Source organism: Podarcis vaucheri (genome assembly GCF_965113315.1).
Source record: "Podarcis vaucheri genome assembly, chromosome: 1".
Classification (NCBI taxonomy): domain Eukaryota; kingdom Metazoa; phylum Chordata; class Lepidosauria; order Squamata; family Lacertidae; genus Podarcis; species Podarcis vaucheri.
This window is the reverse complement of record NC_138759.1, coordinates 134,966,951-134,987,651: the sequence shown is the minus strand read 5'-3', so window position 1 is coordinate 134,987,651 and position 20,701 is coordinate 134,966,951. Positions and strand designations below refer to the sequence as shown.

The 20,701-nt window shown below is 45.9% G+C and overlaps 1 protein-coding gene across 1 annotated transcript in view; it reads right to left on the bottom strand.

Annotated features, from left to right (window-relative positions):
* Positions 1-10,076, bottom strand: part of COL6A1 (collagen type VI alpha 1 chain) — a 56,268-nt gene extending 46,192 nt beyond the window's left edge. The window contains exons 1-3 of the mRNA XM_082210379.1: positions 9,706-10,076; positions 6,699-6,828; positions 3,736-3,936 (exon numbers count right to left, since the gene is read on the bottom strand). Of these exons, the coding sequence (XP_082066505.1) occupies positions 3,736-3,936; positions 6,699-6,828; positions 9,706-9,814 (440 nt within the window). The 5' untranslated portion in view covers positions 9,815-10,076. The remainder of the gene's footprint in view (positions 1-3,735; positions 3,937-6,698; positions 6,829-9,705) is intronic.
* Positions 10,077-20,701: the final 10,625 nt, after the last annotated feature.

Here is a 20,701-nt window from a genome sequence, read left to right as displayed (position 1 = left end):
CTTAGCCACCTGTTCTGAGAGTTTGGTAATTGAGGATGTGGCTAAGTCAATTTTTGCAGTTTGATCATCCACTTTTTTATTCAAAATTGCGAATTGTTGTAGCATTTCCTCTAGCAAAGTGTTAGATCCTCCAGATGCCATATCCTCGCCTGTTAATTGTTCAGCTTCTTCAGCTGGAGTTATTGGCGAGGGTGCAGTCTGTAAAACAGCAGGGACCGAAGATCTACGTCCCTGAGAAAACAGGGTTGTTTGTGTCAATTTGCCTTTCCCTGCCTTCGACGCAGCTAGATCCACCCTCATTCTCAACCTCCAAAGAAGGAGAGTCCACAACCTCCCTGAGGAGACAGTTTTTCCATATATTTATTCAGAATCTCCTTTCTTGTCATTTTACACCATTGGTTCAGGTCCTACCCTCTGGGGTAGGAGAAAACAAGCTTGCTCCTTCTTCCATGTGGCAGCCCTTGAGATATGTGAAGATGGATCTCTTATCTCCTCTCAGTCTCCTCTTTTCCAGGCTAAACATACCCAAAGCACATTTGCTCACTCAGGCATTTGGGGGAGGTCTGTAAATGAGTCTCACTATTTTTGAAAATGTGGCTGAACTGTTTTTATTGATTTAATGCAATTTGTAATGATGTTTAAATTAAATAAGTTATGGTTTTGTTATGTGCATTCAACACCCTACAGAATGAGGGGTAAATGTAAATAATGAAGGAAATAAACAAGCAATACTAAATCTAACTATGAATATTGTGATCAGAAAGTGCAAATTCTATGACTTAAACAAACTCTTCAACGTAAATAAGGAATACATTTTGTTCTGGTATCAAACTGACTGTTTTTTTTTGTTAGAGGGAAAAAAAATCTCCCCACACATAAACACACATAGGTCCTCTTGGAGTCCAGAGAGGCCCAGGCCACTTTCAACATTTGAAACCCCTCCTCATAATGAAAATTGAAAATGATGAGTGAACTCAATACAAGTCCTCCCATTCAGCAACCAAAAGCTGCTTCTTTCCCTGCTTCCACGTCAGACGAAGAAAGACACATGATCCTCATGGCAGAAAGCCTGAGAACTAAACGCACAGACTGAATGGAGAGAACTGCACAGTGGAAATGCCTCAGATTCCTGCCTAGTTAGGCTGTGTTCCTTACCCCAAGTACTTAGGAGTAAACTCTACCCAGAACTTAATTCTGAGTAGACAAGGTTAGGAATGCACTTCCAAGAGGGTTGCCAGACCCCCAGGACTAACCTGAAGTCTCCAGGTTTGCCTGACATGCTCCAACCACCCCAGGTGACAAAGGGAGGGCTAGACTCTCCAGTGGGTGAGAGCACCTTAAATTATATGGGGTCTTAGCGGTGGGATAATATCTATGGTGGGGGATGTGTCCTGCTCTTTCTGGGGTAGTTGACCCACCTTTGCTCCCCATCATGCACTCAGTTCTCACCTGTGGCTCCTAAAAGCTGTCCGTCTGGGACAGTGGCCGTTCCCCAACAACAGCTTCCCCTGACCAGCTAAACCAGGTAACCAGCTAAACTGGGCAGCCGATGGGCCTCAAACCCTCAGTGCGTTAGGGACTTGTCCATCCCCTGCCTGCGAAAGAGGCTCTGGCAGACTGAGCAGATGAGACCAACAAAAACAGGAGCGACAATTTTGGAACAATTCCTGTTGTGCCTTTATGCATCTTTGTGGGGAGCGGAGGCAGAAAGTCGTGGCCATTTTGGTTTGTCAATGCAAATCATTGCGAGGATTGAAACTTTGGTCCCCCCCTCCCAGCATGGCTTTGGATTTGAGGTCATAGGTGAGGGTCCCCCAAAGCAATCCAAAGAAAATAAAGGCTTGAAGCCTTGTCGGGGGCCTCACTTATCCCCCTCCCCTTTTTCAAAAGGTCTTTGAGGCAATGAGGGGAAGGGAGAGGGAAAATTGGCCTGCGTTGCTGGTCCCCTCCTCTTCAAAAGGCCTTCTGGGCAACAAAATATGCTGGACCCCCCCCCACATCCTCAAAAAAGAAGAGAAGAGAAGAGAAGAGAAGAGAAGAGAGCAAGGGGCAGATAAATCTGACTCCGACTCCAAGCCAGCACTTTGATTCACAGAGTGCGCCACCCCCCCCCCACCACAGAGTCCTTAGTAAAGAAGAGTGGAGGGGTTCATGCCACAGCCAATGTATAGCAAGAGACGCCTTGAACCAAGTCATAAACATTTTAAACTCTTTAATACAGTGGTACCTCGCAAGACGAATGCCTCGCAAGACGAAAAACGCGCAAGACGAAAGAGTTTTCCGTTTTTGAGTCGTTCCGCAAGACGAATTTCCCTATGGGCTTGCTTCGCAAGACGAAACGTCTTGCAAGTTCTTGCAAGTTTGTTTCCTTTTTCTTAAAGCCGCTAAGCCGCTAATAGCCGCTAAGCCGCTAATAGCCGTGCTTCGCAAGACGAAAAAAACCGCAAGAGGAAGAGACTCGCGGAACGGATTAATTTCATCTTGCGAGGCACCACTGTACAATCAAAGCTATATCACTTAACCCCCAAAATGTATGCTACCAAACCGCATCTCTTAGAGCAGCTTAACTTTGCAGTTCCAAGCTGTCACATGTTGGTCCAATATGCATAAAAACAACTTGTGGAACTTATCAAATGCCAACGAATTAATGAGCCCCCCTTTGAACTTGGACCAAGCCAAATGTCCCTTGCCACCCTCTGACCAGCCCTGTGTGTACACACACACACACACACACACACACACACACTTGTGTGACAGCTGCTTCCTCATGGTGCAATAAATTTACCTGAGTGCTTCTTATTAAACTAGCATTTTGGGATGGAGGATACTGATTTGATGGGAAAGAGCCTTGCCGCTGCGTGTCTGCTCTCTCAAACACACCCTCCTGCAAAGGGTCAGGTTACTGTGAGCTCTTGGTGTAAAGGGCAAAACACCTGCCACTGCCCCACCTCCTCCTTCCCCAACCCAAACAACTATGGGAAAGGGGATGGAGACAGCAAAGCCTCAGAGAGCCCCTGGTGGAAAAGGATACTATTTGCAGCATTTCCCAATGCTTGGCAGTACCCCACCCTAAAAAGAAAACGTCCCCTGTCAAGGCTCTGCAAAGTTCTGCTGCTTGGATTTGGGCAGGGACAGGGAGAGGCACAGAGCAGCTGGTTTGGCTCACCAAATCACGTACCTTTGGTGGGTGGGGAAGGACACGTTAGGGGGCCATCTCAGAGCCTTAATCCAGAGGGGACCCTTTTCGGGCTAGGTTGTCTTGGTGCTGTTCACATGCATTCAAGCTGGGTAGTTGCTCTTGGGCGTAGCCCTGGTCAAACGTGCATGATAGCGTGCACATTTGTGCCTGTGTGTGCAACACTGGTGCATGTCAAGTGTGTGGGAAATCGCATCAATAAGAAAGAGCAGAAAGTCTGAAGAGCAAACTAGTACAGGCCAACAAAAGCACACATCTAAAACAAACCTCCTGTTTCCAAGGGTTTCTCCACACGACAACAAATTTGGTTTCAAATTCTGCACCAAAATCCAAACCATTTATCACAGGATTCAATATTTTTGCCTACTGAAATTGATAGGTGTATATGAACGGGCTGATGTGGCATCAGGGACCAGCTGCCAAGACACCAATACTACAGTCCACTGGAAAGGGCTAGAAAGGCCGCCCAGGAACCCCATCTTCCTCCCACTTTTCCCTTCCTCCGTTGACGGAATGAGAAAATTAGCGTTCCCACTTACCCGATGAGCAGCTCTTCAATCCCTCTCTTGATGGCACAGTCTGTGTAGGTGCCTTTGCCAATAGAAACCACGGAGGAGACCCTGTTCTTCAGGTCTGCTCTCCCTGCAGGCATCCGGCTGAGCTCCTTGATCAGCTGCACTTCATCACTGTAATGCAAGGCTCCCGCATTCCACACAAGATTCCGGTCACACCGATAGTATCTATAAAGAAAGAGAACCACTTCCTTAGCTTTGGTGCCCCTTGCATATTTTTTATTTCTGTCTGTTTATAATGTACAAATAGACATACGTCACAATGTACATCTGTGAAAGCTCCCCACAGCATCCTGTACCAGCTGGTCCGGCCCACCCATGAGGTGGACTGAGGCAGCCTCCTACTGCCACCAGAGAAGCAAGGAGGAGTGGAAGTGGCATGCAGATCCACTCCAAGATCTTGCAGGGGAACAGCACCTCCCCATTTCACCTCAGATGGCAAAACTGGATGGGCTGCCTCTGTGTGCCAGGATGCCCTGGGAGAATGGTGCCTGCTGTTGCTCTCCTTCCTTCCTTCCTTCCTTCCTTCCTTCCTTCCTTCCTTCCTTCCTTCCTTCCTGTTGTTGACTCACATACCAGAAATGAGAGGCTGCATGATTCTGTCTCTTGCCATGAGGCACATAAGGCTGCTGCTTGCAGGTGTGGGGTTGTGGCTGTTGCTGTTATTTGAATTTATATGCTGCCCTATACCCGGACATCTCAGGGTGGTTCACAGAATAAAATCAAAATATAAAACCACAAAATACATAATCAAAATAAAAACAACAACCCAATAACACCCCTGACACCTCAAGGATACTGCTGTAGGGTGGAGCACATGAGGGGAGAAAGCGTGCTCTCATAACAAACCAGCGCTGATTCAGATAAACAGCAAAAGCTAGGTGTTTTTTTATAAAAAAAACCTGACCTGATATTTCTACCACATTTGTCTCGGTTATCTTGCTATCTCAGTAATCTTTGTTCCTTCTCCCATGCCGTTGATAGCAGCCTGACACAGATGTTTAGCTTTCTCCAGAAGTGGAGCAGAAGTGGAGCTCTGGCGCAGCTGCATCAAGCGGGGTCGGCCTCCTGGCTGTGGTGCAGCTGGGGAGAGACGTCCCTTCTTCCTCCACTGGACCCACTGTCTGCTAGGGCTCACCCACAGTTGAAGCCACGGGGCATGGTTTGGGGAACTGGCCAGGGGGAAGACTCTCCGGCTATAGAAGCCCAGGGCACCCAGGCCGCAGCTCAGTTGTCGCTGCTTTCCCTGGCCGGCCGCCCTGCTCCTTATGTGGTAGGGCTGCCCAAGGGTAAGCAGGCAGCTCCCACAGAGGACCTTGCCATGGAAACCTTTATTCGCCAGCTTTGGGGCCAGGGAAGAATTTGGGCCTGTCTGGGGGTTTTGCCTGCCTTGTAGTCATGGTCACAAGTTGATGGGGACAAGGCTGGGTCCTTAGTCTAAATCAGTGTTTCCCAACATTTTTTGGGCAAAGGCACACTTGTTTCATGAAAAAAATCTCGAGGCACAGCCCCGTGACGTCAGCGCGCAGCGTCACGCCGGGAGGGACGCACGAAAGTGTAAGTTTCAATTTTTCCCCCTCCCCCTTGCCTTTCTTCTATGCCAACCGCCAAAAGGCCAAGAATCGCGGGACCGCCGGCGGAGGGGGGAGGGCGAGCGGAGGCAGCGGCGAGCCCCGTTCCTCCCCATCCGCCCCATTCCGTGCAAGGAGTGCGAACAGGTGTGAGAAGGGGGTCAAACCTGCGGGCCGGCGCCGGGGAACCTCCAAGCTTTGGGGGTGGGGGGGAGGAGGCAGCAAAGTGAGGCAGGAAGGATAGCGCGGCTTGGCTGGGTGAGCTTTGGCAGGGGCAGGGAATGAGAGCCGCGAGGCGGGCGCTGCTGACGGAGGCGCTGCCCGCCGAGCTCGCAGGCAGCCAGGCAGGCAGACGGCGAGAGCCCCGCGCTGGGCGGCCTCTCCTCGCCGCCGCCACTCCGCATCTCGCCGCCCGACTCGCCCGCCTCCCTCCGGGGACGGCGCCCCAATTGAAAATTTGACTTTTTTTTTAAAAAAAAATCTTTCGAATTTTTTAATTTTTCCCACGGCACACCAGGCAACATCTCGCGGCACACTAGTGTGCCGTGGAACATTGGTTGAAAAACCCTGGTCTAAATGGCCAGGGGGTGGGGTCTTGCTCCAAAGGATCAGGGGATCCCCTTAAAGGGATCCTGGGAGGTGCATCTGTCTGGACACCCCAGATGAGGGAGGGTGGATGGGTCATGTCATCCCCAAAAATCGTGATGGGGGGGGGGAGTTGCCCTGATTTGATGTACATCATAGGGCGATCCTTAACATTGGGTAATCTTGCCAAATAATCAACCGGCAGACAGGTCAGTTGATTCAGGATACACCCCCCCAATGCCTGCGCCAAAGCCTTCTAACGTCTTTAATCAATAAAATCGTGGCCTGTTTAAATCATGGTTGGTTGTCCTGCAGTTATTGCAACTTTACCCTGCCTTGGCCCCACCACCACTGGTTTCACTCCACCTGGAAACGCAATTTATCACCACAATAGAAAAAAAACATCAACTTGTGTTTCATCAGGGTGCACAAAGGCAAGGTAAGGAAAACAAGTTCAGCTCTAATTAAATATGAAAGCAGAATTTCTTCCCCTGACATTGGTCTGCCCAAACATAAAACAAGACCAGGAATTTTGGAATACCACTACCACCTGCAGTTTAGAGCAGGAGACTGCAGAACATTCTTCTCCATATGAAATGCAGCAGGAATTTTGAACAATGATTAGGAAGTATAAAACCCACATAAAATGCATGCTTTTCAAATGAAATTATTATTCTTACTGTGTAGAAATGTGCCTTGAATGTTTAGAACAAGACAAAAGACCGTATCAGATGTTTGTTGTAGGATTGCCAGGGCAGTTCATGCAACATTTACCTGTCAGTTAACTTATCAAGGAATCGGTTGGTGAATGCTTTAACTTGATCCACCAAGGCCCCAAAAGGCTTTTCTCTTAAGGCAACACTCTCAGAGGTATCCAAGACGAAAAACAGATCCACAGGACAATCTGTGCAAAATCAGAAAGAGGAAGTTTAAAAAGAACACTCTTTATAATACAAGATTCTCCAGAAAGTCTGCAATACTTCATGATGAAGTACACCTGAGAGGGTCTTTTTTGGTGGGGGGATGGCATTGCAGTGTAGTACCTATGCGACATAGAGCCCACCCAGACAACCTTTTTATTGTGCATCCATGATAATTTGTGATCATGATGCTATGCAGGGGGTGGGGATGTCATACAAGACCCTTCTTTCCATACTGATAGGGCAGTCACACGGCTTCCTTTCTAGTCAGTGCACATTTAGGAACTTCCTGCTGAAATCCCATTGCTTTGTGCCACAAATGTTCAGCTTGACTTTTGCCCTTCTTTCGGTGCCCCTCTCGACAGCAAGAATGTGGTGGTATTAGGCAGCAACACAGGAACAAGATAAAGCAGAATAAATCCACTGCTGATTCACGATTATTGTGCCCAGACCATGTGGCAGAAGATGCCCACAATAGAACAATAGATCCCCCAGATCCCAAATAAGGGCCTGGTCTGGGCTCCCCTGTGGTGCCAGACTGGATCTGGGGCAGAAAAGGAGGGTGTAACTGCCCCCACGTTCCATCCTGGCAGGCAAGAGGATGTATATCGCCTCTTAGGACTGCTCTGTAAGAGTGCCGTCCTCTGCCTGTTTACTTGGAAGTAAGCCACACTGAATGCAGTGGCCTTAGCCACTGGGACTGTAGCCTAAGCTGCAGATGAGGAGGTCCTGCCTCTGATTACTATACTTTTGAGTGAGAGCTCTTTGGGGACTATTAACTTGCTGATGAAGAAATATCGTTGAAACAGTTCATTATCCTGGAAGAACTGTTCTGTTTGCTGCACCCCCCGGCTCCAGTTCATTCTCCACCAAACTGTGATATAGATATGAACTGTGGAAAGGCTTTCTGCCTCAACTTCAGTCTTTCTTTGTGGTCACACACCATTCTAAGCATTCCTGTTGATGGAATATTCATTTGACTTCTATTAGTCTGTGACTTCTTGCACGTATTATGTGGCTTTTGTTTATCAATTTGTTTATGAATTAAGAAACAACTGATAGTGTTTCATAAATATTGCCAATACATTATTAGCCCTCGTGTTGTCTTTTGTTGATCTGCTTGGAGCTTGGCTGGTGGCTGGAGACACGAAGCTCTCGCATAGCCTCATACATGCCCACCCTTTGAATATGGAGTTAAAAGAAAGGAATGACCTTATCACAATATAAGGGACATGAAACTCTTTAAATAGTGCCATGTAAATGCTCAGTATTATTACTAAACTAATTTAAATGAATCGATATATATAAATAAAATGAGGCATGTGGGCCACAGTGCAGAGGCCCTCACACCCAAACAGGAATTGGACCTTGTGATTCTCTAATATCACCCTGCCACTCCCCCACCCCCAACATGGCGACTCACTTCTGAAACTCCAGTGAGCCCATAGCAGCCAACTCCCAGGGGCAGAGTTCCCTTCTCACCCCAATAAAATATTTGATGGGGCTGCCCCCCCCCCCAAGTTGTGTGTATTCAAATGGTGTGTATGTGTCACATCTTGTGATCAATTATGTGGGACTGGACTTATCTCCCCCCCCCCACCCCCAGTATTTTATTCAAGTTGACACCCCTGAATGAGCCTCAACAGCAGTCTCTGGCCTGGAAATCTGCGAGCTAAGAAAAAGAAAAGAAGGTCCTTCTGGGTAGCTTTAGTCATAAGGTTTAGAACCCTCTAAAATATTATTATTTGTGGTTTTGGAATATCATCTACAATATCCATATATTGCAGATGCCAGAAACTGTCACTAGCCTTGGGCAGCTGGATTATCTTTGTGGAGAAAGGGGTCAGGATTGCATCTCAATCCCTTCCCCTTGCCATGCCTGACCTTCCTGCTCTCAGGACATCTTCACAGAGGGCCTGTGGGGGGTTGCCTGTCAATGGAGAGCATAAGTTGCACATCCAAAGCCATCTCCCTTATTAGAGGATGCACATATAAGCCTCTGTGCCCACGTCACTCAAATACACGGATGTCAGAGACAGGACCAACAGGTGTGATTCTGCACACACGTATACACACACACACATAAACACAGCTGATATTTAGTTGAAAGACTCTGCTCAAGAGCATTGCTTTTAGAGGGAAACTGAAGAAAAATGAACACAGCCTGAGACAGTAAAATGAGCCACTACTTTCTATTCCTAATATAAAAAGAGGATTACACTAAGAATATCTGCTATGTCAAAAGTACATATAAAGCACCCTTCTTTTCTTTTTTCTTCTGCAGCTTTTTTCTTCTTCTTTTGGCCATTTTTTTTGTGTATTCATTTTCATTTCATTTTTAACATGAGTATTTATCTCCAAAGCTCAATGCTCACTACAGTAGAGACACTACTTAAAGCTCTCTCTTCATCAAAAAGTGGGGCTATAATCCTCAGATATCCCTTAACGAGTTCTTCAAAACAAAGAAGGAATACAAGTTTGTAATTTTTGAAAGAGTTAGCAAAATCTGGTGACTTCCATAATGGCTTATTAGTCACCGTATTATTGGGACTTACAGGCTTGGCTTGTACTGCAACTCAGCACAGAAAAGAATCTCTGACAAAAAACATATGTATGATTGCTACCCCTTGCTTGCCAATGTGGGGCATATACTGCTGTCCTGTTACTGATTTTCATATTTGTATAAGTCAGACAAACTTAAAAGTTAGCATAAAAGTTAACGCCCAAACTCTGATCTGAAATAACACAGCAGATGCTTCATCAGATCATGGACTGGTACTCAGTTGTTTCATTTCAACGTAGTAAGAAGGCAGTAAGCATAAGCGAGGAGAAAGCAACACCCTGTGAAAATATCCTCTTACCTTGAAAAGTTGCTGCACCATTGGAGACTGCTGTTGCTTGAGCAAGAACTGTTCTGAAAAGAAAGCAACCCTGAAGTAGGAAGGCTGGGAAAAAGTAAGCGAACTTCATCTTGCAAGGATTGTAGTTATCATTTACTGAGACTTGAGGACAAATTTAAGGAAAAAAGAGAGGGAGACCAGGACTCAGAGGGTGACAATTTTGCAATTATTATTAAGTTTCTGCTCTGTCCCTGAGTTTCCAGAGAGTGGAAGGAGAAAGGAAGGGAATTAAGAAGAGGCGGCGGCTTGGATTTGCAGGAGCTGGGGCTCTCCTTCCAGGAGGGAGGGAACATAACAGTAGTGTCAGATTCGGCTGAACTGCAGCACTAGCTGGTGAGTCATGAAACACACCAGCCCATTTTGAAGTCTCCCTTCTCTGAGTTCAGTTTTGCCACTGCCTTCTTCAAATATGGCTGGGCTCCTCATACTAAAACGTAATTTAGCTCCATTACAAAATTATTGCTGCCTGTCCTCATATGCTTGCAACTGATTAATGGCTCACAATGCAGAAACACACGTTAATTCATGTTTTTGTATAACGGCTGACTCTAGTGTCCAATGAAATATTCAGGATATAAAGGATGTTTAGATGGCTAACAAGTAAAGATGAAAAATGAGCAGAGTTGTATCAAATGGGTATCTAATATAATAGAGTTGAAGCCTCTTAAGATATAATAGAGTTGAAGCCTACAAAGTTGGTCTTTTTGTAATTTTGCTCTAGATACATTTGGTAAACTGCATTTATGTTCTAAAATCTATCGTTATTAGGACCAACAGAATTATCAAAAAATCTGTCCAGCTTCTGAGTTCTCCAGAACTCTGCATCAGGTGTGACATAAAGCAGGTGTTGGTGATGCTTTGTGGAACATCTTACCTCATGAAGGTCCCCACCGACTCTGTTGCATTCCTCCCCGTTGCTCTTTCCTTCATTGCATTAAGCCTGAATACTTGGAAGGCTTTCCCAAGCATGCATTGCAGTCTTGTTTTCCCTCTCTTCCCCAAAATGTCCCCTGACTCATTTTTAGTCTTCCTCTCAAATGTTATGCTATTGCAAATAAAATGAAGGCATTTATAACAAATTGTGTAAATCAAGGCCTTTGTGTAACTTTGTATCTGCAACTAATAAAGTAATATCTGCATGGTTAGTACAACTGAATATGCTCATCGCAAATGGTGGAAAAAAATGCCCCCCCGGTTTTAAAATGTGGTAGTTTTCCTATAAGCGAACTTCATATTCATGCTTCTTGTCCAGTTCTTTTAACAGCCGTTCCCAGCAAAGTCCTTCTGCTTTGCCTCATTGCACCACTTATTTGCTTGTCCCAACTCCACCCTTCTAGCACCAATATGGGGTTTTGCCAAGAGAGACCTTTCAGCCGAATCTACTGAATGGTAAATGTTAAGTTGTGGGTGAACATATCAGACGACACAGCGATTCTTCAAACAGCTCCTGTTTATTCACAGGCCAGAACTGAACTGAAGGGTTCAGCCAGCCTGCTTATATAGAGCTCCAGTACCACGCAACTGTAACAACTTTCTGTAACTATCCAATCACTGAACGTCACTTTCAATCCCTTATTTGCATATGTGGACCTGAGTGAAAACTATCTACAGTATTCCCCTGCTGGCCCAGGGTGAGAACTTCAGTACATAACAGTAAAAGCTGAGAAGATAAAAGTTTATTAACCCAGGAGCACAACAAGAAAGACTTCTAAATGGTCAACTCTTGGGGATTTCAGTTTTCACTGATAATGAAAGTAATGATCCCCACTTAGAAATGAAAAGGAATGAGTTAATCAAAGTAAATGGGGCAGGAGTCTGAACTGTTAGTTTTGACCCACTCAGATCGGTACCCAGGCAGTGATGGAGATGCAGTAAGAGCATAGCCCTCTGCACGGTTTACCACATGAGGTAGGTGAGCACAGTGAGCGGACCTGTGCATTTACTGTAAACAAATTTAAATTTAAGGACTTAAATTTAAAGGACTTGTTTAGAGCCCCCCCCCCCCGTTTCCAATGTGGAGTGATGGCCTGGGACTCAACATTACCTGGGGAGCCTCCACTTGTAGACATCATAATAAAGGCAGCAACAGTGTGAGGAGCCACACAACTTTGGAGTGGGGCAGGGCTGAATGTGTGGCCCTGCTGCCCCCACCACTGGGCTGACTCTCTTCATTCATTCAAGTAACTCATGAAGAGGACTTGAATCAGCATATGTGTTCTTTCAAATATCCTGCTCTGCAACTGGACGCACCTGCCTTGTGCTGAGGGGAGAGACAATAGGTCCCAGCATAGCCACTGCAGGATTGGCTCCAGTTTGGCAGTTCCCTTTTCTATATACAGGCAGCCCCCCTTTATGTGCATTCAAAATGTGCATGACTGTGTATACATGCATCACACCCAACCTGGAAACATCATAAAGATGTCACTGAAACGTCACTAAAAGGGCAGAATGGGGGTGGGGCAGGGCTTTTTGCAGGTTTTTTCAATGGGTTTCAATTATACACAATTTCACTAACATGCCTGGTGCCTGGGAATGTAACTCCCACGTAAATGGGGGGTTGCCTGTATTTCAACCAGGGCTGAGGCAAATAGCAAGATAGCAACTCCCTTTCCATAGATAGAAACTGATCAGACCGGCAGTTGGGTTTTATTTCGGCTCTGGTGACGCCTGTATTTCTCCCTCCTGCCTGAAGTAGCCTCCTCATTCTGCCTAATGGTAGGGCTGGCATTGATTTCTGCTCTAGTTCAGGAATGGGAAGAGGGAATCTGCATTAACAGGATCCTTGCCCCACCCCCCAAAATTCCAGCTGGTTTCTTAAATATGAACTAGACTTTAGATTTTCATTACAGCACACCAACAGACCATCCCAAAAAGGGTATTGTGTTTTTCCTCTTAGTGAAGCTTTAGCAAAAAGTTTCTTGCGCAAAACAGTTGCGTCTTTATTACTGGGAAAAAAGAAGTAGTGGAGTTAAGGAAACTTTGGTCATTTTAAAACGTCTTCATGGCTGCTTTGAACAGTACAAACTGGAAAGGAGTCAACTGTCTGCTAAAGCCTAATGATAATGGTATGGCTTTTGCCGTTCATCTTTGACTATATATGGGAGTTGTTTCACATCTGGAAGGAATCAAGGACACATGCTTTCCTGGCAGCCTTGCAGCTGGGCCAGATCCCAGCTGCTCGGAAAGGAAGACTTTGCTGGAGGAAAGAGCAACAGCTCCCCCTTGGCTGCCGAGCGTGGATCTGCAGCTGGTTTCGTAAGAGCAGGCAAGCTCTCAAGGGGTCCCTTGTTTCTCCAAAAAAATTATGTGCATCAGAAAAACGGAATCACCGAAAGCAGCTACCTTTTAAGGGCTGGAACTGTGCATCTTTTCCACAGAAGCATTGTTTCCTGAGAAAAGCACTTCCCCCACCCAGAACTTAAAACCAACATTAACAGCATTAAAGAAATATGTTCTGTAAAGCCAGTGGCGTAGCGTGGGTTGTCAGCACCCGGGGCAAGGCAAGTAATTTGCGCCCCCTAACCCGTGGATTTGCGCCCCCTAACCCGTGGATTTGCGCCCCCTAACCCTAACCCCCAGATGTTGCGCCCGGTGCGGCCGGCCCCCCCTGCACCCCCCACGCTACGCCACTGTGTAAAGCAAGGGTGTTCATGTAGTGGCATTTTCACTTATGCACCGATGGTAATAATTAAAGAAACATAGCTTCATGTTGCAAAATACATGAGATTAATGAAACAGAACTGACTTCTGGGGGGCTGGGGCTGCATGTGAAAAGGGAGTAACAAGTCAAGAGGAAAGGAAACTTAAATGATGGTGTAGCCCACCCTTGTGGGGAGGAAAGTATTGCACGCTGGAATGAAAGACCAGAAGTCAAATGGAAAGATACATTCCATACTCAAGCGCCACCGTTGAGGAAAGATGCAGGAAACAGCCCACCCTCCCAGGCATGACTAAGCCCTGTGAGCTTCACAAGGGGGTGGCAGGATGGATTTCAGGGCTGCAGCCGGGGCAGAGTGGTGATGTGCAGCCCAAGGACCCAAAGAGAAGAAGTGGGTGAGGCAGATGCAGCTTACTGTCCTGCCCCCCCAAAAAAACACACAAGCAGAAGCTCTTAACTTTTAAGTAAGAAATACTTGAAAGGCTCAGCAGCAGATACAAGGCTCAGGAGTTCAAGAGCAGAACAAGAAGTTCGGAGCTGGGTGAGAACAATGGAGATGCCCCAATAAGTCTCCACCTCCTGCCCACCAAGTTTTCAAAGATGAAGCAGGGTGCACTCACTCACTAGACTCGCACGCCTTACAGGGATGTCGGAATTGCAAATGTGTGCTCCTTCAGAGGGGTCCTCTTCTCATTTGCAAAGGTAGCACCCCTAAAGTGTGAGCAGACTGCACCCTCCTATCTGGCGCCTGTTCAGCCATTGCCACCTCTGGTTCTGGCTCCCTTCTTGTCTGTTTCATGCAGGTGGGGCAGTAGGGGGGCATGACAAATGGCTTCCTGCTCCCTCTTCCCAAGCGATGGAAGTTGGAGTGGAAGGGGAAGAGCCCTCCTTCTCAGGCTCTCACCATCCAGCTCCCCACCCCAACATTTCTTCCTCCTCCTGGGTCAGAGCCTGCCAACTGGATCCTGATTCTGATAGCGCTGTGGGGCTCATGATGCTGACACCACTGAATTCCCTAGGTTTGTCTCGTGATCCGCTGCTGGGGTCCAGAGGCATTCTGGGAAAATTAAGATGGTGGCTGCAGCATTTCTTTTTTTTAAGAGACGTTTTTAAGGAGGCTGGCACCAACAGAGATGAACCCTCTGCTTCCCTTAGGAGATCCATCAGCATGCTTATTGGGTAGTAAGTTTCAGTTAACTCAATGTATCTTTTTGTTGTTGTTTAATCGTTTAGTCGTGTCCGACTCTTCGTGACCCCATGGATCAGAGCACGCCAGGCACTTCTGTCTTCCACTGCCTCTTGCAGTTTGGTCAAACTCATGCTGGTAGCTTTGAGAACAGTATCCAACCATCTCGCCCTATGTCGTCTCCTTCTCCTTGTGCCCTCCATCTTTCCCAACATCAGGGTCTTTTCCAGGGAGTCTTCTCTTCTCATGAGGTGGCCAAAGTATTGGAGCCTCAGCTTCAGGATCTGTCCTTCCAGTGAGCACAGAGGGCTGATTTCCTTCAGAATGGATAGATTTGATCTTCTTGCAGTCCATGGGACTCTCAAGAGTCTCCTCCAGCACCATAATTCAAAAGCATCAATTCTTCAGCGATCAGCCTTCTTGATGGTCCAGCTCTCACATCTTACATCTGATGTGCCTAGAAAGGACTGCAGTGTTAATCTCTCTCTCTCTCTCTCTCTCTCTCTCTCTCTCTCTCTCTCTCACACACACACACACACGTGACAACATATGACACCTTTAAAACCTTTGGGTTAACTTCCAAATAAAGCATCTTTGGGTTCTCATTCTCATTAAGGAAAAAAAAATCCAAACATAACCCCAGTAATTTAGGTTGAAAAATAGAACTGCATTCTACCATATTTCTAAAACTTTATATACCACCTTTCAGTCCAGGGTATTAAGGAGGTTTTATAATCAGCCATAAAAAATAGCAGTCACAAAACGTATCAATGTAAACATATCAGTAAAATATTAAGATCCGTTACTGTAGGGCGAGTACTTGAAACTGGTATGAAGGACCCGGGAATGCCTGAGCAAGTTAATGTGAAAACACCCATCCCCATCAAGACTTCTCCACAGAGTCCTAAGCATAGCTGTCAACTGTACCCTTTTCTTGCGAGGAATCCTATTCAGAATAAGGGGATTTCCCTTAAAAAAAGACTAGTAACAAATGTATAAGACTAGTAACAAATGTTGGAAATGTAAAGAAAAAGAAGGTACATTTTATCATATGTGGTGGGAATGTAAGAAAGTAAAAAGCTTTTAAGAAATATTATATAATGAATTGAAGAAAATGTTGAAATATACATTTGTTAAGAAACCAGAAGCATTTTTATTAGGCATTACAGGTAATGAGATAAACAAGAAAGAAAAGAAGTTATTTCTATATGCAGTGACAGCGGCAAGAATACTGATGGCCCAGAAATGGAAACAGGAGGAACTACCTACGATAGAAGAATGGAGAACTAAAATGATGGACTATGGAGAACTGGATAGAATGATAGGAAGGATCTGAAATCGACGAGATCAAAGATTTACAGAAGATTGGGAAAAATTTATTGAATATTTGCAAAAATTAAGTGATAATCAGATTACGTTTGTAAGTTTTAATGAAGCGCTGGGATGGGAGAATATTATAATAAGAATTAAAAATGAGATGAAGGTTACAGTAACATTATAAAGAATAACGTAGAAATGTGTTAAAAGTTAAAATATGAAGGATTGGCAGACAAATTGAGGGAAGTCAAAAAAGAGAAATAAGATGTAATTAAGATGTATGGAGTGTATAATTTTGTTTTGCATTTGAAAACACACACACACACACATGTCAGGTCAGGCTGACAAATAGTAACTGACCTAGAGGCACTCAATAAATTTCATGGCTGTAAAAAAAGGGAAACGCTGACAGCTGTGATCCTAAGCTTTTTCTGAAGAGGTCTTTCTGTGCTCCTGGTTGCGATCCTGACAAGCGGCCCTCCTGTTTAAGAAACATCCTGTTTATCAGCAGTGCTGATCAGGCAGGCAGTGAGATGGGTGAAAAAGCAGTATTTTCATTACTTCTGCCAGGGAGAGGTCAGGAAGTATTTGGGTATTAACTACACATGTTGACAGTGCCATTTGTTGATTCTCTCCGGAAAGTGCTGAGAGGGCAGCTGCTCCCCACAGTGGGAGCAAGGAACATGGCGAAGCCTCTGGGCTGGGGAGCTTGGAGTTGCTTGACAACTGCAACTCTTGCACGTCACACAGTGTGAGCCGTGAGGGATGGAGAGAGGATGCGACCACAAGGGGAAGAAACGGCCTGGTCCTCACAGTTGCCACATGTAATTGTTTACCGTCTTGCTCTCATAAGGAAAAGAGGGAATGAGTCAAGGTCTGGGAAAGGGGGAATGTGTCGGAGTCACACTCACTTCAGCCCTGTAGACAAGGTGGGATTCATGGGTGCACCACAACATGGGCTTCCCACCCACCCACCCACCCACACCAGGAATTTGATTTGGAAAAATGTACAGTACTTTCGATTCGAGACCAAGCAGATGATGACTGTTAAGTTGTGGGTGAACATATCAGACGACACAGCACTTCTTCAAACAGCTCTTGTTTATTCACAGGCCAGAACAGAACTGAACTGAAGGGTTCAGCCAGCCTGCTTATATAGAACTTCACTACAATGCAACTGTAACACTTTCTGTAACTATCCAATCACTGAATGTCACTTTCAATCCCTTATTTGCATATGTGGACCTGAGTGAAAACTATCTACATTATCCCCCTGCTGGCCCAAGGTGAGAACTTCAGTACATAACAGTGACAACCTTCATTCAAAGAACGACAACTTGCTTCAAGAACAGGAACAATTTCTTCTTCCGGGACAAAGGCAGGGCGAGTGCACAACAAGAGTCCTCCAAGGTGCAGGGGTGGGCTTCTGCTTCATTGCGTGAGGAAAAATGGGAAGGTGCTGCTGTGTGCATGGACTGTGCGCCATGTACTCCCCTGGCAAAGCCTTGCGCCTGCACCTTCCAGGCTCGGGGACTCTTGTGAGATCTCGCCAGAACCCGGGAGCTGCAGCCACTTCTCCTCCCTTCTCTGGAAGTACCACTTGGATTCTGCCGCCCGAGGCAGCTGCCTCAGTCTGCCTCATGGACTGGCCAGCCCTGCCCAGAGGTCTCTTCACACTTTCAGGCTTTCCCTGAGGGTGGTTGGATTTTTCATGAACACAACCACCCTATAATTACTTAGGTTATCCTGAAAAAGCAGCCCCCTGCTCTTTTCAAGAGTTAAATATAACAACTTTTTATTGTGGGCAGGCATTCAACTCCTTCTCTTAGCTTTGTTTTGTTTTTCAGTTTCAGCAGTTCTGTACCCAGCTAGCTATCAATTTAAATCAACCCACAGAAGCCATTTTGCATTATGGCATCCTCCCTCTATGGCAGCCATTTTGTGGCTCTCACAAAATTCAAACTGTGCCCATTAGTCCAAAAGGGTTGGTTACCCCTGGTGTAAGCGATCATCTTGGGTTTGAGTTAATTCTAATTTCTGGCCACGGAAAGCATTTATTTGTTTGTTTGTTTGTTTGCTTGCTTGCTTGCTAATTTAAAATAAATGTTTATTTTATGTGAATCTTGCCCTCCTTCAAGGAGTTCAGAGTGGCCTTCCTGATTCTCTTCCCAAACATTTCACATTTCTATTGTTTCTAGTCCCCTGCAGCCCCCACCCAATCTCACCTGGCCAAGTGGGAAGGACTTTGGTTTATTTTGAACCCACTATGAAGATGACCAAACAGTTACAGCACGTGATCTGTGGAACTAGCGGTTCAAGCTCTATAGAGTGTTTTAGTGCACTATTGGTTTTGGAAGGGTTAATATTTTTCCAATTAACTTCTGTTGGCTCCTGGTTATATGGGACAAACCCCCAAACATCTGGTAATAATATATCTTTAATAGCTGTCTGCATTTGTGGGAAAGTTTGGCTTGATTTCCCAGAAAATAAGTGTCGTTTGCAGAAGGAATTTTTGCAGCAGAGGATGTAGCTCCAAACCTAAAAGAGTTCTAATGAGAAGAAAGAGCGGGGAGGAGAAAGCAAAGGTCCCAGCAGTTCTCCCCCCGCCCACATTTCTGACTTCATAACAAAACAGCAAAACTGATTAACAAGTTTCCCTTTCCCTTATCCTGCAGATAAAATGTTTAGCACGGCCACATTCCTTTGTGCAAAGCTGCCTAGGGAAGTGGGTGGGCAGAGAAGAGCCTTTCCTTGCATTAATTCATGCTAACAGCAATGGGAATGTGCTCAGTGCGGATCCTGCTGTGAAAAGCGACTGGAGTCTTGCTAAACGCAGGATCTAATTTTTGTAGTGCCTATTAATGTAACATGTTACACTAATGATGCGATTAGCAAACAGTTTGTGGGTTTAAAAAGAAATGATATACCAGACACCAATGAGAGCTTTTCACCTAAGGTTAATTGCCAGTGCAGAGAAATGATTTTCACGACTCTTGCAGCTGGGGGGAGACAGAAAGCTTCAATCTCCCCACTGCAACAACTGACTGGATTGCTTGCTTGCTTGCTTGCTTTATTTAGATGTGTTTGACAGTGATAATAATAGTGAAACTTAGCTCAATTGGTCAGACTAGTGGTTGCTTTCACACCCCCCCCCCGGCTGCAGTGACATCTTTTCCCAGGTGTTCACTTTCAAATGACACTGATGCCTTAGGTGGTGGTGCTTTTTGCAAAAGAACCTCATAACTGGACTTGTGTCCATCTACAGGGCTGGAAGAGGCTGCACACATTTGCTCAGTCCAGGTGTCAGGGCCAAATGAAGAGAAAAGCTGAAATCTGGCACTGAGACTGAGGCAAACGGGAGACGCAAGCCCTGGACACATCAGAGGGCAGCCAGATGAGGGCCAAGGCAACAAGGGGCATTGCGCACAGGAATTATTTTGCATTAAACAAATAGCAGGTGCTGTCTGAATAATACCCATGACTGCTGGACTACTGGACAAGTCCATGACTGCTCCTGTCTTACTTAGCTTGCTCCTTAAGGAATATTTACAGAGAAGGCTAATGAAATACACCGGGGCTTGGATGGCAGAAGCTTGGAGAATTTATGGGTGCCGAGGGAACCAACCAAGGAGTTAGTTGCACAATGAAGTCTGATCTAGCCTGAGCCCCAGGGCTCCCCCTGGTGCAAACTATGTTCATGCCACTTTCTCTTAGTCTGTCACCCAAGACTGAAAGCGTGTGACTGGAATTATACATGCAATAAAATGGAAATGATAGAATTTACCATTAGAAATAACCAGTGCCAGAACTCTAAAAGGTAAAGGTATCCCTGACTGTTAGGTCCAGTCGCAGACGACTCTGGGGTTGCATGCTCATCTTGCTTTACTGGCCGAGGGAGCCGGCGTTTGTCTGCAGACAGTTTTTCCAGATCATGTGGCCAGCATGACTAAGCCGCTTCTGGACACAGAGGAATGGTGGCGGAAACCAGCTGGGGAACCCTCAAGGGAAGAAGGTTCAGAGCCCAAACATTGGTGGCGGGACAATGAAGAGGGGAAGTAGGAGAATGAAGACTGGGAGAGGGGGGTATCAGAAATGGAAGAGGTAACAGGGTCTAGTGAGCTGGGAGAGTCTATGGGAGAGAGAAGTCCAGAATCAAAGGCAGAAGCTGAAGCAGGAGAGTGGAAGGAGGGAAGCCAAGGGGCAGAGATGAGTCAGGCTGGCGAAGAGTCACGCATGTCTCCTCTGCTGCTGTGACAAGCTCCTCTCCACCCTTGTCTCCCAGAACCAGAAGAATCATGAAAAGGGCAGAGGAGATAAGCAACACGCAGGCACAGTCTCCAGTCGCTGTGCTCATTAGGCCTGACATTCCTGTGCAGATCCTGTTTTTGCTAATAAAGAATAAACTGCAACTTGCTTGTTGTGATTTGCTGCTGGCTCACAGTTAGGCCATCAGGGGTAATGAGCAATATTTTTCTATCTCATACCACAGCGGAGTCAGCAAGTGCAGCAGCCAAAACCTAGAGACCACATCAAATAATCACAGTATTTTAACTGGAACCTGAGAGACATCATGGTCTGTGGTTGGGTACCCATTAAAGGCTTGTATTAAATCAGAAAATAAGAGGAGAGACCATAATTGACAAAGTAGCTGAACTTTTCTTTCCTAACCACTATTAATTTTCTATTCCTTTATCTGTGTCTGATCACCACCAGTCATGGTAGCTGTAGGAGTTTGCAAAAGCTCTTTATTCAAAAACCTTTTACACATTGCAGTTTTATTGTCAATCATAGAAGCC